General features: G+C 40.8%; 1 protein-coding gene and 1 long non-coding RNA gene across 4 annotated transcripts in view; both read right to left on the bottom strand.

Moving 5' to 3' along the window:
- The window catches only part of LOC134299017 (uncharacterized), a 252,780-nt gene that overhangs the window by 176,979 nt on the left and 59,525 nt on the right, over positions 1-16,276 (bottom strand). The window lies entirely within an intron of this gene.
- adamts16 (ADAM metallopeptidase with thrombospondin type 1 motif 16) overlaps positions 1-16,276 on the bottom strand; it is a 126,091-nt gene that overhangs the window by 61,742 nt on the left and 48,073 nt on the right. For 2 of the 3 annotated variants that reach the window (XM_008115056.3, XM_062980805.1), the window contains exons 4-9: positions 13,027-13,306; positions 11,962-12,161; positions 9,797-9,880; positions 6,320-6,479; positions 5,115-5,220; positions 3,328-3,465 (exon numbers count right to left, since the gene is read on the bottom strand). In XM_008115056.3, the coding sequence (XP_008113263.2) occupies positions 3,328-3,465; positions 5,115-5,220; positions 6,320-6,479; positions 9,797-9,880; positions 11,962-12,161; positions 13,027-13,306 (968 nt within the window). The remainder of the gene's footprint in view (positions 1-3,327; positions 3,466-5,114; positions 5,221-6,319; positions 6,480-9,796; positions 9,881-11,961; positions 12,162-13,026; positions 13,307-16,276) is intronic. The other variant, XM_062980806.1, reaches the window with a different exon arrangement.

Below are 16,276 nucleotides of genomic sequence, written 5' to 3' on the forward strand. Positions count from 1 at the left end.
TTGAACCAGCAACATCTATTTGACACATAATATAACATGGGTCTTTCCACAAATGTTACATTCAGAAAGAAGCCACAACCACAGCCAGTCATAGCTTTACGATGACTACACATGTCTGGTATGTGCATCATTTACAATTCAAACTTAGTTATAGGTATGTGCTCTTAAGATATCACGGGTGTTGCATTACAGAACATTCATCATCTCTCTCTCCCAACCCCCTTCTTGAGACTTAGGTTCCAACTACACTGCTAATATAATGCAGGTTATATGGCTATGTAGACTCATATAATCTAGTTCACTGCAATTCAATCTACATTAGTATATGCTGAGCATATAATCCAGTTCAAACTGCATTATATGGCACTGTAGATTGAGATGGGCACTGTAGATTTGAGTCAAAAGAGAATTATTCAAGAGAAATCGCATTACACAGAAAGCCGTGGTTGAAGTACTTTGCTCTTGACTGGACAAATGTCCCATTTAGAAAAAGAATTATCCTATAACAATGAAAGAGCAGAATTCAAAACGATCTTGACAGACTAGAGAGATGAGCCAAAACTAACAAGTTCAACAGGGACAAATGCAAGATACTTCACTTCGGCAGAAAAAATGTAATGCAAAGATACAGAATGGGGGACGCCTGGCTAGACAGCAGTACATGTGAAAAAGATCTTGGAGTCCTCGTGGACAACAAGTTAAACATGAGCCAACAATGTGATGCGGCAGCTAAAAAAGCCAACGGGATTCTGGCCTACATCAATAGGGGTATAGCGTCTAGATCCAGGGAAGTCATGCTCTCCCTCTATTCTGCCTTGGTCAGACCACACCTGGAATACTGTGTCCAATTCTGGGCACTGCAGTTGAAGGGAGATGTTGACAAGCTGGAAAGCGTCCAGAGGAGGGCGACTAAAATGATTAAGGGTCTGGAGAACAAGCCCTATGAGGAGAGGCTTAAAGAGCTGGGCATGTTTAGCCTGGAAAAGAGAAGGCTGAGAGGAGACATGATAGCCATGTATAAATATGTGAGGGGAAGTCATAGGGAGGAGGGAGCAAGCTTGTTTTCTGCTGCCCTGCAGACTAGGACACGGAACAATAGCTTCAAACTACAGGAAAGGAGATTCCACCTGGAAGAACTTCCTGACTGTGAGGGCTGTTCAGCAGTGGAACTCTCTCCTCCGGACAGTGGTGGAGGCTCCTTCTTTGGAGGCTTTTAGGCAGAGGCTGGATGGCCATATGTCAGGGGTGCTTTGAATGAGATTTCCTGCTTCTTAGCGGGGGGTTGGACTAGATGGCCCATGAGGTCTCTTCCAACTCAACTATTCTATGATTCTATGACTCTATGAAAGAGCTACTGAGACTGACTTTCATGCCTTCAGTAGTAGCATCAGCATCATTTAGGGCGCTTCCAGACATTGTTAAAACCCACACCGCCTCAGCAAGAGGTTTAGTCCGTATCTCTTCCCACAACCCTGGGGTTTCTCTCCCAGGATGGCTACATGTTATCCTGATTGAAATTGGAGTAGCATGAAACCACCCTGGAAAGTGTCCTGGCTCCCATAGAGCCTCTCCTCGCATCTTCCTGGCATGAGAAAATGACGTGTGATGAGATGAGAAGGGTGCGGAGGAAAATCCCTTCATTACCCCGTCTCCACACAAGTCATTTTCCAATGCCAGGAGGAGAGGCCCCATGGGGATCAGGGATCTTTTCATTATGTTTTAGGAGGAAAATTGGGGACCGGGGGGAGGTGGTGGGCACCCTTCCACATCTTTGGGCTCCAGAAGCCCAAAGGTGCGGAATGGCTGTGGAGACTCACTTCCGGGAAATGTATGACACATCACAGAGGTGAGTTCCCATAGGTTCAGTACCTCATTAGATCTGGATCTAATGAGGTGTTTAATGCAGAATAAACCAGGGAAACTTTGGTTTACTCCACATTAATTTGCTTTTACCAGAGGCATCATTTGGACACTTCAGGTAAAACCGAGGCGAAAAAAAACCTGGCTTTAGGCATACATACATACAATGAGGACTGAGTGAGGAGATAAACAACTTGAGAGGACAAGCAATCAAAAAGATCAAATACAGAATCAGAAAAGCTAAAACCCCTCAAAATGTATTAACTCAACAAATAAATATGGATCTCAAGGAAACTTTATGGAAGAAGGGTATATTGCTTATTTGAGAGAAAAACATCTATATTCTCTTCAAATTCCTCTTAATAAAGAATTTATTTGAAACATCTTGGATGGAGATATGCCTCCACTTTCCAAGAATCCTGAAATAAGTACAGTGTAGATTGCTTTTTGGATTCCTTCTGGTTTTCTTGGATGTTCCATACAAAGAGAAACCAACATTAGTATAGATTCTGGTGCCCTTTGAATGAAGGATTGGGCTTTAGAGCTGTATCTTTGGGTTTTGAGGCCTGGGAGCTTGGAAGAAGCTTGTCCTTGGGGTGAACAATTGGGGGGGGGGATGTTCTTAGGAGAGTTTCCTAAGTTTGCTTTCTAAAATATGACTGCCCAGGCTGAGCAATACAAAAACACTGGATTGCTCCTGGGACTAGGTGTTTACATCTAAGAGCAGTTTGGGGAATTTTGTTTCAAGTATTCACTTGCCCCATTTATAAACCTAACCTGGGTTGTTCTTCCACTCCAGCCAGTTTTGCAGGTTTTAATCTTAAATAGTTAATAGGTGAAATAAAGTGGCTCTTATTTAATCCAATTTCATGTATCTGGACTCCTTATTTCAGAACAACAACAACAACCAGAATTGATCATCAAAGGGTTTATTGCTTCTTTGAGGGAAAAAAACCCGAGTTGTCTTCAGATTCCTCATAATAAAGAGGTTCTTTTAAACACCTTGGGGGGCACATGCCCCACACCTTACAGGAATCCTTGACTTCTGACCTTCTTAGGTGATCCATATAAAGAGAGAACATCACTCCTGTCAAGACAGTGGGTCCGTTGCTGGTCTCAGTGGCTGGATCTACACATTGCCCAATATCCCAAGATTTGATTCCAGATTTTCTGCTTATCCCAGATAATCTGGCAGTATAGACACTTATAATCCAGCTCAAAGCAGATAATTTGAGATCAGATCCTTGGCTATAGGGCAATGTAGATCCAGCCAAGGAATTCCCAGACTCTCTACCCCCTGAAATCCAGTCCTTACTGCTTTCTATGAATGTTTTCTATCTGTTCTGGTATTCTGAGTCACAGGCAGTTTGAAACATGAGTACTCATGGTTCTCTAAAGGGGAGTGTAAGCATCTTTTTCAGTGACCAGCCTTTTACTCAGAAAGTATTACTTGCCTAGAACACATACCTTAGAAATTTGTAGAGATATTGACGGCTACAAGATGACCAGGAAAAAACCCCATTGTGCCCTGCCAGTGTGGGGGACATGATATTGCCTTCAGATTTTTTGCAAATATTTCCTTCTCCATCATGGATCATGCCAAAACTGTAAAAAGGAAAACAATAAGATATATTTCATCCTTATATATTATAATGCAAATCTCAACACTGTAAAGATACAAGGAAAATGCCAAACATATTTTCATGTTGCATAGAATTTTTAGTTTTTGTAAAATATCATTTTTTAAAAAAAATGATTAGAGATTTTTTAGAAAAGCTCTATGTAATTGTATCTGATATACTGCTTTGTCTTCATTGTCATCCCATCTCCATCAGTACAAAAGTACTACTGTTGTCATGTTGGCCACACATTTCTTAACAATCTACGTAGCATAGACACGTTTTTAACACAACACTTTTAAAATTAATACACAATAAATAATAATAATAATAATAATAATAATAATAATAATAATAATAATAATAATAATAATAAGCACGCAAAGATACTGTGGGACTTCCGAATACAGACTGACAAAGTTCTGGAACACAACACACCAGACATCACAGTTGTGGAGAAGAAAAAAATCTGGATCATTGATGTTGCCATCCCAGGTGAGAGTCGCATTGACGAAAAACAACAGGAAAAACTCAGCCGCTATCAGGACCTCAAGATTGAACTTCAAAGACTCGGGCAGAAACCAGTATAGGTGGTCCCGGTGGTGATGGGCACATTGGGTGCTGTGCCGAAAGATCTCAGCCGGCATTTGGAAACAATAGACATTGACAGAATTACGATCTGCCAACTGCAAAAGGCCACCCTACTGGGATCTGCATGCATAATCCGAAAATACATCACACAGTCCTAGACACTTGGGAAGTGTTCGACTTGTGATTTTGTGATATGAAATCCAGCATATCTATCTTGTTTGCTGTGACATAATAAAAATAATAAACTTTATTTGTATCCCACCAACATCTCCCCAAAGGGACTCGTGGCAGCTCAGAAAAACACTCAATACACTAACATTATACAAATACAATAAGTACAAAAGTATAAATTAATAACAATAAAATTGACCCCATTACTTGGAACAACAATAAATTTAAAAGAATTATAAAACCCAGCAAGCTACAAAATAGTGGCTGAATACTATATCAATCCCCATAAAGTGCATGTGAAATAAATCGCAAATCCTCGAATGTTTTAGGCTCTAATCACTAACATGGTCAAAGATAGGTCTTTGTAGGTAATAACCTGCACTTTGAATTGGACCTGGAAATTTATTGGCAACCAGTGGAGCTGTTTTAATAGGGGCAAAGTATGCTCCCTATAACCAGCCCCAGTTAGTAAACTAACTACCTTCAGTGCATCCACACAGCTAGAAATGCAGAGAACAAAACATCCTCCAGTGTCCTCCACTGATTAATTACAGTATTAAGCAATTAATGGTGCTGTACAGTAGTTTAAAAGAGAAAACAACCCACAGGTTAAATTATCCTCCCAGTGCAGTTTACAAGAGAACACTGAAAATTCTGATCAATCAGAAATGATAACTTGATGGTATACAAATACCATTTATGCTCTGTTGTGCTCTTATGTGTTTCTGTATTGACAAGCCATAGTTATAACCCTTGCTCCAGTTTCAAAGACCACAGGCTCTAGAAATTGGTACACTGAGTGAGAGAGAAAGTGGAGGCAGACAAATAAATCTCTCAGCAGTGGTTTGCATTCAAATGTGTACACAAACTTACTTATGTCCAGATTCATGCGCAATAGTAAAAGCCAGTCCAAGCCCAGTATCTTCATTAACAGTGCAGCTGCGATATTTACTGCACATTCCACTGATTGGGGCAAATCCTGGCAAATTAAACAGAAAAGGGGAGGAAGACAGTATTTCTTTGGTAAATATTTTCTTGGGAAAATATTCTAGAAATTTATATTTTGACCAATACAAAACAAAGGATGAACATCTCAAACATCCTGGTTTGTTGGCTTTGAAATGATGGTATAATAGCCAACAGTTTAACATGAATGAGGCGATACAGATTTTTCTGAATTACTTCAATGAGAACTGGATCCCTCTGCTCACCAAAACCTAGCACCACTTCCTGACTGAAAGCAGTGGACACCATTTCAATATACGCTAAGAGAAAGAATGCTTCCCTGCTATAGCACAAAAAAATGTAAATGTAAATGCTATTGTGTTTTCATGATATTTCATGAAAAAGTAATTTCTTATTATTAATCATTTCCAGTCATTAAAAGTTATGTGAGTCACTCACCAGTTATCTCTTTCTAGTTCATTGTTTTAAAATTAATATCCCCTTCTCAGATATATGAATACAAGAAAAAAGGAGCAGCTGACCCTCCAGCAACAAAGGAAAGAACTACTACTCAATACTACTCAATATTTCTAATATGATTATTACTGTTATTTGGTAGTTGTTTTCTTACTTAAAATCCGCTCCCAATACTAATTCATGTTCCTTCCAGAATGCTTGAGATCCAAAACCTTCCATTATGTCCCTCTGGAGTACAGATAATTATCTTTTGCGACATAAAAATTTATCTAAAGTTGAAAAGCTAGAAATACAGAAATGATTCAATTTTTATCCTCCCAAACTCAGAACAGCTTAAATACAAACAGAAGAAAATGAGAATTTCCCATGCTCCTCTTATAGTCTGCCAGTAAATGTTGCTTTACATCTCTTTCACCAGTGATGAAAGCTAGAGTGGCAATTCTCAATAGTGTCTGTTTGGTCCAAGATCATTTTGTTGCTGAATACTTATCCTGATACAAAATTCTGAAAACATTTTAAAATAACACAACAAATTTGATTTGACCCATTGGTTGTCAAGCCAGATACTGGGTTAAAATATTGTCATGGAGTTTCAGGTGCCTAGGGTCAATGATTCAGGGATACTGATATTGCTATCCTGCTGATCAACTACTCACCCAAGGTATCACACGGCTCATTTTTCCAGGAACAAATATCAAGGCCTGTCAATAGAATGGCATGGTCATGGCGGCTTCCATCCTTTCCCATCAGCCCAGACTGCCATTGACAAAAACTGCTCAATGTGTGGTCAGCATGGTGATTGATCATGAGCCCTGGCTAGAGACAAGAGTCAAACAGAAGAAAACTCTATCCCAGTGTCAATAGGAATATCAAATTAACTTTATTTTGGTCACAGTGGCAACTTTATCAAAACATACAGAAATCTATGGAAAACAAAGAACAGTGAAGCACTGTTTTCTGCTGCCCTGCAGACTAGGACACGGAACAATGGCTTCAAACTGCAGGAAAGGAGATTCCACCTGAACATCAGGAAGAACTTCCTCACTGTGAGAGCTGTTCGACAGTGGAACTCTCTCCCCGGGGCCGTGGTGGAGGCTCCTTCCTTGGAGGCTTTTAAACAGAGGCTGGATGGCCATCTGTCGGGGGTGCTTTGAATGCGATTTCCTGCTTCTTAGCAGGGGGTTGGACTAGATGGCCCATGTGGTCTCTTCCAACTCTACTATTCTATGATTCTATGATTCTATGATTCTAGCACCAATACTTTTGTTCAGTCTCCATAAATTTAGGAGCAGGCTGGAGCAACAGTACAGATGGCTAAAATCTCTGAGTTTTAGTCTGAAAAAAGTTGCAGCGGAAAGAGGTTGATGTCAGAGTAATTTGCAGCGCAGCAGTAGTTGGATGGAATCAGTGGAATACAGAACGAAGTGACACCAAGAGACGTTAGTAAAACTATATACAAAGTTTTACTGTAAGCAGTAATAACCAAGACAAACAGGCTTGCAGATAATAGACACAAGACTTGACCCAACACCTAGGCAGACAGCTCTCGACTGAACTGATGCAATCAGTAAAGCACACACACTTGTGTCTGAACACTCCCCTGGTTCCAGCCACACATCAAGGTCATCACAGCTTCTTAGGAATTAATTCTTTCCAGACTATAGCACACTCTGGATGATGCAATCAGTTGCAATACAGGCAAGACACAAATTTCATTTAAAGACTACCAGTACACAAATCCCACATTAACAGTTGAAATGTCCATCCAGATGTCCATTCTCACCAAAATCACACTGCCCTGGCTAGATGTGCCTTTAGAAGGAGATACGTCTACATCAAGACCATAGCCAGAAAAAAATTGGGGGGAGGGGGTTGTGAAACCTTTTTTTTTAGCAAATCATGAAGAGTAGTTCCATAACATAAAATTATTTAGAAATCAAGCTCCACTGAGTAGACACTCAAGACAGATAAACTTCAGTGGACACTCACACAACTAGAGCTGATATGGGGCAGAGACTTCACAGAGTGTAAAAATGAATTTTTCGGTTATATATATAAAAGGAGCCCCAGTGGCGAAGTGTGTTAAAGCACTGAGCTGCTGAACTTGCAGACCGAAACGTCCCAGGTTCAAAGCCTGGGAGTGGCATGAGCGGCCACTGTGAGCTCCAGCTTCTGCCAACCTAGCAGTTCGAAAACATGCGAATGTGAATAGGTAGGTAGGTACCTATACGTACCGCTCTGGCGGGAAGGTAACAGCGCTCCATGCAGTCATGCCGGCCACATGACCTTGGAGGTGTCTACGGACAACGCTGGCTCTTCGGCTTAGAAATGGGGATGAGCACCAACCCCATAGTCAGACATGACTGGACTTAATGCCAGGGGAAACCTTTACCTTTTTATATTAAGTGTGGTGTTCAAATTCAAAAATTAAGTTAATTTGTATCAAAGGGAAATGTGTGCCACATATCATGAAGAGATAAACCATATTATCTCTGAACCACACTGTCTCTGGATGTACATGTCCCAGTTGGTTTGCTCTGACATAAAACAGTATAAGAGAGTTGGAAAGGCCTGATTACAATATCAAATAAACCTTGTCATGGCTGTCTCTTAGTCTAAGTGGTTAATCAACTAACATTTGTGCCCGTAATATGTACAGTTAGGTCATTTCTTTAGATAGGTAGCTTTATGCCTTCAGCACCCCTTGTTGATAAGGACAGAGACGAAACAACAGAACAGTGAGCAATTTGTTTAGAAAAGCAGCAATTCTGAGCCAAAGAAGTAAAAGAGAATTATGTCACAGGTGTAAGATCAAAAGATTACTCTTCCTACTCCTTTCAGATTGGACTTGGTCCAAACCATGAAAAGCTAAACATTCAGTGTAATTAAGCTGTCACTTAAGGATCCCCAATCGCTCAGCACATAAAATGAAGCATTACATTGCAGCAGAGCCTTCTGCTGCACACGGCTTGCAGTTAACTCAAAAACAAAAAAGAAAGAAGGAAAATAAAGAGAGCGTGGACTTGAATGTACAAGTCAACACAGTTGTAACAGTAAGAGTAGTGACAATCCAAAATATTATTTGGGGCTTTAGTAGAGGAACTAGAATGTGGTTGTGGGACTCCAAAGCAATGGCTTCAAGGGTTTTTAGGATCTTGACTGGCCTTTACAGAAGGGTGCTTTGATGGATGAGTCCAGTATTAATAGCAAGAGAAACATTTCAAACAATCCAGCTATTTTATCTACAAAAACACAACCCTAATAGGAATATTCAGACACAACAGTCCCAACCATTTGGCCAGAACTGAGAGGCATGGATGACCTGAGAGAACTATGTATTTTCTTTCCCTTCACATGCAAAGTATATTGACACCATTTTTATAAATGGTTCATACTGATCAGGGGTTACTAGTCATAGATAAAGAATCACTTATTTGCTCCAGTTTTGGTTTCCTTAGCCTAAACGGCTGCTGTCCTTCAAACTGGATCTTCTGCCTGTGCTACATTACTTTGCTTCTGTCCATGTGCTCATTGTCCCAAGGCAAAGAAACTCAAGAATGTTTAAAGAAGATAACAGAGAACAATATCTGAAGCTGCTTATGCTGCATAATGACATTTGTATCAATATTGTAGCACTCCAAGAAGAGTTTCAGGCAGAGATATTCTCGTGTTGCAACCTAGAACTGAACGTAAGACATTCTGCATGTGAACATATGTTTTGTCATGGATCCATGCCTACTGGGTAGTTTTAAAAGTCTAATTAATCCCTTCCATAATATTTAATGGGGCCCCTGGTGGCACAGTGTGTTAAAGCGCGGAGCTGTTGAACTTGCGGACCACAAGGTGCCAGGGAGTGGAATGAGCGCCTGCTGTTAGCCCCAGCTCCTGCCAACCTAGCAGTTCGAAAACATGCAAATGTGAGTAGATCAATAGGTACCGCTCAGGCGGGAAGGTAACAGCACTCCATGCAGTCATGCCGGCCACATGACCTTGGAGGTGTCTACGGACAACGCTTGCTCTTCAGCTTAGAAATGGAGATGAGCACCAACCCCCAGAGTCGGTCATGACAGGACTTAACATCAGGGGAAAACCTTTACCTTTAACCTATAATATTTAATATCGATTGATTATACCTGGTCTTCTTCCAAAAGTATCAAGCCAACAACTGCAATGTTAATATTGCCTCCAATTGTTCCATCTCTAAACAAAGCAGAAACCTGAAAGGAAACACAGAAATCAAGCCCTTGGTGCCTACTAGGAAAGTGCCATGACATACTGTATACAAGATTTGAAATACTACTATTTGAATTCATTTAAAGGCAATACCACAGGTTATGCATTTAAACATCTTAAAAAATATGCCTACCAAAGGGTTTTTTTAAATACTTGCACAAACTATGCATAAATATCTAACATGTGAAATTTCAAATGTTTTATTCTTTAAGGTGCTACAGTACTCTGCTGTTTTTGCATTCCTGTGATTCAAAGATATTGTCACATTAAAAAATACAGCACAATCATACCAACAACCTCATCAGATGAGGCAATACACTGCTTGTTCTCCCCTTTCACTTATCCCATTGGGACCCGATGGATTCGCTATAATGTGTGGTGAATCCTGAAGATAATGTGATAAGGTCCCAAACTATATCCCACTGTTTTCAAATGAATAATTATGTAAGTGAAGAATAATGAAAAGGGCTCCTGGAAAAATAAAACATTGCGGCTTGCTATCTTTTTGTTTATTAGGTACGATGGTGAAAGAATATCATTGGTTAATGAGTGGACCAAGATCATATTTTCTTAAGATTTCTATAGTTCTTTCTAAAGATGCCTTAGGACTGCAATTTCCATGAGCCCTAGCTAGTATTGCCATGATGACGGATGCTTGATTTGGAGTTCAATAACATCTGGGGTAGAAACACCATTTCTACCAAGGTTTATACTCTGCGTGGTCAATGTGCTGCAAAAGCTCCAGGTTGAGGTGAGGAACCTTTGGCCACCAAATGTTTTGTCCTGCAGTTCTCATCAGCACCACAAAGCATCACCAGTACTAAGGAAGTGTGGGAGTTATGGTCATAATATCTGGAAAGAAAGCATCTGTCCTTGATCTTGTTCTGTAGAATATAATGACATCACATGATGAATTTCTACTAATTTGAATGAAAACACAGAGATTGCTACCCAGGAAATGCTCAAATGATATCTTCTATAAGCATTCTGTCTAAATTGGATAGTGAGCAGCAAATACTGAACCCTCAACTTTGAGCCACAAGAAGAGGTGGGTAAGAAATTAAATAATAATAATAATAATAATAATAATAATAATAATAATAATAATAAATGTGACACATTACTTTTGCTTGACTGAGTTATACAGGGTTTTTAAATGTTACTATCAGTAAGCAAACACAACTTATGGTTCCTTAAAGACTACCAAATTTACTAAGGCATAAAGTTTTGTGAAACACAGCATGTGAAGTATACTCTATCTGTGCAGTTTTGTCAGTTTTGGATATCTGAGTTTTGGCCTCCCTGATCATTTTTCAAGGCAACATCCAACTGGGATATATATGCAAAGCATTTTCTGCTTTGCAATTTTAAGTGATGGCCTTTGGCATATTCTGAGAGAGGATATGTTATAATTCGTGTTAATTGTCATTTATATAATTCTGCCTAAGGGAAATTAGAAAGTACTATAGACTATATATTGTATTGCTTTTGGCACACTTTTCCAAGAGGAAAGCTTTTAAAGGAAATGCTTGCTGAGCTTTCATTTTTTAATGATGATGTGAAAACATTTACTTTTATATCCATTGATGACAAGCATATATCATAGCCTATCCCAAGTGGGGTGGGAGCTTGTGACACTCTGGTTGTTGATCAGCAAAAACTCCCATCATTACCGATACTCGGTAATACACATTACCGAGTATTTTTGGTGCAATCAAACACAAAATTGAACAGCCATTCAATGCTTATTCTTGCTCCAGCTGCATAAAAAATTAAATGACAATTTCTTTCCTGAATATGCAACAAGACTGCAGACCTTTTATTACTGAATTTCCTTCTATGTTGTATTTGGGTATGGAATACCTCATTTCCCTATGTATGTGGTAACTGATGATTTCAAGTGAACCATTTGATTTGGCTTGACATCTTCCTACATTGTGGAGAGAAAGTACAGAAATCATGAAGGACGCAAATTAATAGCTGTATTTCTAATGGCCTTAAGTGTAGTAATCTGATTTTGTAGACATTTTACTACCCAACGTCTTAAGAAGAAGAACAATCATACCATATTGAGTATAGTTAAGACATAAGTAGTAATGTTGTCATGACCATGGTTTTGCATCATTTTTTTGTCCACCACCACTAAGGTCTCAACATTAAGCTCTTTGTTCTTATAAGCTTTCAGAAGAGACCGCTTGTTTCGCAACAGATATGTATATTCATCTGGTAAGATATAGGTGTCTCCAGCTGGAGGCTGGGGCATATCTGCAAAAGCCAAAATAAGAAATGTCCAAGTTAAAATCAAATTGCAGGTATGAGAGAGGGATAAAAACAAATCAACATCTTACTTATGTGAGATATTATAGGAATCTGCAAAAAAAAGAGGTCATTTTCTAAACTATGACTACAAAATAAGTAAAAGATACTGCTGGAGGTTGTCATAATAAAGATATGAAACTTATGGGAACAAATGGGAAAATGTAGTCTAAGATAAAACTTTTCATACCGTATTTTTTAAACAGGAAAGGTGCACATACTTATTTTATGCATTAATTTAAATAAACAAGACTTAAATATCTTTACCACAATCCATCATAATGTTTAATATTGAAGTCCTAATGTCTTCATTTGGCATATTAGTATGTGCTTACAGCTTTCCTGTTTAAAATAGTAGAATTTCAGAATGTTTAACTTTGGTTGAGTTGTGCCTAAGAAGTTTAGGTAGACATTAACAAGTATAGGCATGTGTTTGTAAACAACTTTAACTTTTTGAAGGGCTCAACAAAGCTGGAAGAGGAAATACAGGACAAAGGATTAGTATGATGCATATCATGAAATGTTCAACCAACTATAGTTAGCGAAAGCAAGTATTTTTGAGGTCTAATTTTAGAAACAAAAGACTTCCTCATCTTTGTGCAAAAGATGGGGACTGCTCACATACAATTTGTTTAGGGAACACATTTGAAAATCTCTCCTCCTCACAATTACCAGATGGATTGATCAAAGAAATTAAGCTTAACATGACCTTGCTGCCTGATAAAGTACAAGTGAACTGCAAATGAAAAGTTCTAACAATAATTAATAGAGAGTGTAATTAATAATGATGGTGGTGAACTATGTCCTTACATACATTTCTTGCGCCTCCCACAAAAGTGCTGTTTGTGCTGCCGCTCGGAATTGCGATGCTGTTGCTGAGTTTCTTGGAAAACATTATGGTGAGCATCCATTTCCCTTTGTCTCTCATCATTCACAGTTACCTCATTATTGATTGCCAGCAGAGGCTCAGTAGATCTCTTATACAGTACGTGAGAGTGGTGACCATGAGGTGCAGAGTAGTTATGTTTAAGTGCAAGATTTGAAGGTAGTGGTTTCAGCAAGTAATCAGCTTCCTGCGTCCTTATCAAACCTGACTAGAAAAACAAAATACAGTTAGAAATGAGACCAGTAGCTTTAGATCAACCTTTAGGAGACTTTTTGCTATTTTCTCACACTAAGCTTCTAAATCTAAAGCTGTTGTCATAAAAACAAGCTGGTTCAGACATTCTGGGAAATAAAGTAACTTCCCCAGACTCTGGATTAAGTGTTATATCCAGTAGCAGCGGATGGCTTCCATATCAGTAGAGGTTGTGAATCTGTCAGGACCCAGGCTACAGAGCACCAATAACCATACGCAGAGGCCAGATTCTATCTAATATCTTTATTAAGGAAATATATAAAGTTAATAAAAGCAAGTGTATGAAATAGTCCAGAAACAGACCTTTCAGGAAAGGTCAAAATTAGTCCAAGAAAACAATGTCCAATATGAAATATTAAGGTCCAAAGTTGTAATCCAATAACCGAAACACTCACTTTGCCAGGCAAAGTGAGGGGAGATGACAAGGTCCTTTAGTCCATGAACTTGAGCAAGGCTAGGAATTAACTTGATACTTGAAAACAAGGCTTGAATCGTGGCACAAGGTAACGAGGAACAAGAACAAGGTTCGTGGAATTACTTGGTAAAATCCGTGAAACAAGGCAAGGTTTAGTCCTGGAAGGCGAGGCAAGGTCCGTAGGTAAACAAGGCTGGGAAACAGGAGCGAAGGCTTGAGAACAAGGACAAGGCTTGAACAGGAACGAGGCTTGGAACGGAGCGCGCTGTCCAGACACAACTCGCTCCGGAGGCTGACGAATTGACTCCGCAAAGTTACTCCGCGGGTAAAACACCTATATAGAGTCTAACTTTCCCGCCGAGAGCAGTTCTCTGGGAACCAGAAACGAAAGCTAATCTCTGAGACCAGATGTTTGACTCCTTAAAGATTCTCATGGAAAGCAGGCTTAATTGGCTAAATTCTTAGCAATTATTCTAGCACTCCTGCGCGTGGCCGCTTCCAAACCTCTCTGTTGTTTACAAAACTCATGGCGAGAAAACACAGGAGATGTAGCCTCAGTGTTTGTTTGACATACTTCTGGAACATAACCCTCTTGCAGGTGCAAGGTTCCCAGATCTGGCTGGGAAGAATCTGTCTGGGAAGAATCCAGTTCTGACTGGGAAGGTAAAAAACCCAAGTTTTCTTCTTCATCAGGCATCACAATGCCATGAGCAGGACTACAAGGCCCATGAGTCATCACACTATCCCCCTCCTCAAGCCCCCTCCCAAACTGGGACTCTCTCCCCGAGGCGCGAGGTCGTGGCTTGGCGGGATAGGTCTGATGAAAGCGACGGGTTAGATCAGGGGCATGGACTGTGGAGGCGTCTTCCCAAGAGCGTTCCTCAGGGCCAAAACCCACCCAGTCAATGAGATATTGCAGGCGGCGGCGGTGAAAGCGAGAATCCAAAATGTCCTGAACCTCGAACTCGTCCTCCCCATCCACCAAAATAGGGACGGGGCCCGGCCGGTCTACATCTGGCCGCACACCATCCGCCGGAAGGAGCAGGGAGCGGTGAAACACTGGGTGAATGCGCATTGAACGCGGAAGTTGGAGTTTGAAAGTCACGGGGTTTAATTGCGCCACCACTGGATAGGGGCCAATGAAACGGGCATTTAACTTCCGGCAAGGGCGATGGGAGGGCAAAAAGCGAGTGGACAGAAAAACCCGATCTCCTACCTTGATTTCGGGGCCCGGCTGGCGATGTTTGTCCGCGTGACGTTTATAGTCCTCCTTGGCTTGTTCCAGTTGCTGGAGCAAAAGTTGTTGCACCGCTGTGAGTTCCTGCAGCCAATCTTCTGCTGCGGGAACTTCTGAAGTTTCAATGACAGGGGGAAAGAAACGTGGATGGAAGCCGTAGTTTGCAAAGAACGGCGTTTCTTTTGTAGACGCTTGGACTCCATTGTTGTAGGCAAACTCCGACAGTGGTAACAGAGAAGCCCAATTGTCCTGTTGGTAGTTTACATAACAGCGAAGGTACTGTTCCAAAGTGGCATTGGTGCGCTCCGTTTGCCCATCCGTTTGGGGATGATGAGCTGAAGATAAACGAGAGTCTATGCCCAATAGTTTTTGTAGTGCCTTCCAGAAACGAGAGGTGAATTGAGATCCACGGTCTGTGACCAAACTCTTGGGCAATCCATGTAATTTGAAAACATGTTGGAGGAATAGATCTGCAGTCTCTTGGGCCGTGGGGAGGCCCTCGCAGGGAATGAAATGGGCTAACTTGGTGAAAAGGTCCACCACCACTAGGATCGTGGTGAATCCACAGGAAGGTGGTAAGTCAGTGATAAAATCCGCAGAAATTATTTCCCATGGGCGAGATGGGGTAGGAAGGGGGTGTAAAAGCCCTGAGGGCTTCTCCCTTCTTATCTTGGAGCGCTGGCATACTGGGCAGGTGTTGACATATTTTTCCACATCCTTGCGGATCTTGGGCCACCAGAAATCTCTTAGGATCAAATGCATGGTTTTAAATAGTCCGAAATGCCCTGCTGGTTTGCAGTCATGACACAGACGAAGTGCTTTTTCCCTGCCCGGTCCGGGTGGGATATAAACATGATTTCTATAGCAAAGCAGTCCATCTTTAAGCGAAAAGGGAAAATGCAGACCTTGACGAAGTTGGTCCTGCGCCCAGGCATCTGCTTGCTGACTAGCCCTGATTTCTTGAGCACAGAGGGGCCCTGGAGTAGAGGGAGTTGATTCAATGGGAGTGGATTTGGTGTTCCCCACTGTGAGCATGGCAAAGTTCTCGGGTTGTAGTAGTTGGGATTCAAAGGTCTCCTTGCGTCCTGCAGCGTATTCCGGTTTACGTGACAGGGCGTCTGCTTGCTTGGTTTGGGCTGGGGTCACATAATGAATCTGGAAGTTAAAACGTTCAAAGAATAAAGCCCAACGTTGCTGCCTCTGATTTAGCTTGCGGGCAGTTCTTAGATGTTCTAGATTCCGATGATCAGTATGGACTTCAATGGGAAATTTGG

Source organism: Anolis carolinensis, chromosome 4, assembly GCF_035594765.1.
Source record: "Anolis carolinensis isolate JA03-04 chromosome 4, rAnoCar3.1.pri, whole genome shotgun sequence".
NCBI classification, from domain to species: domain Eukaryota; kingdom Metazoa; phylum Chordata; class Lepidosauria; order Squamata; family Dactyloidae; genus Anolis; species Anolis carolinensis.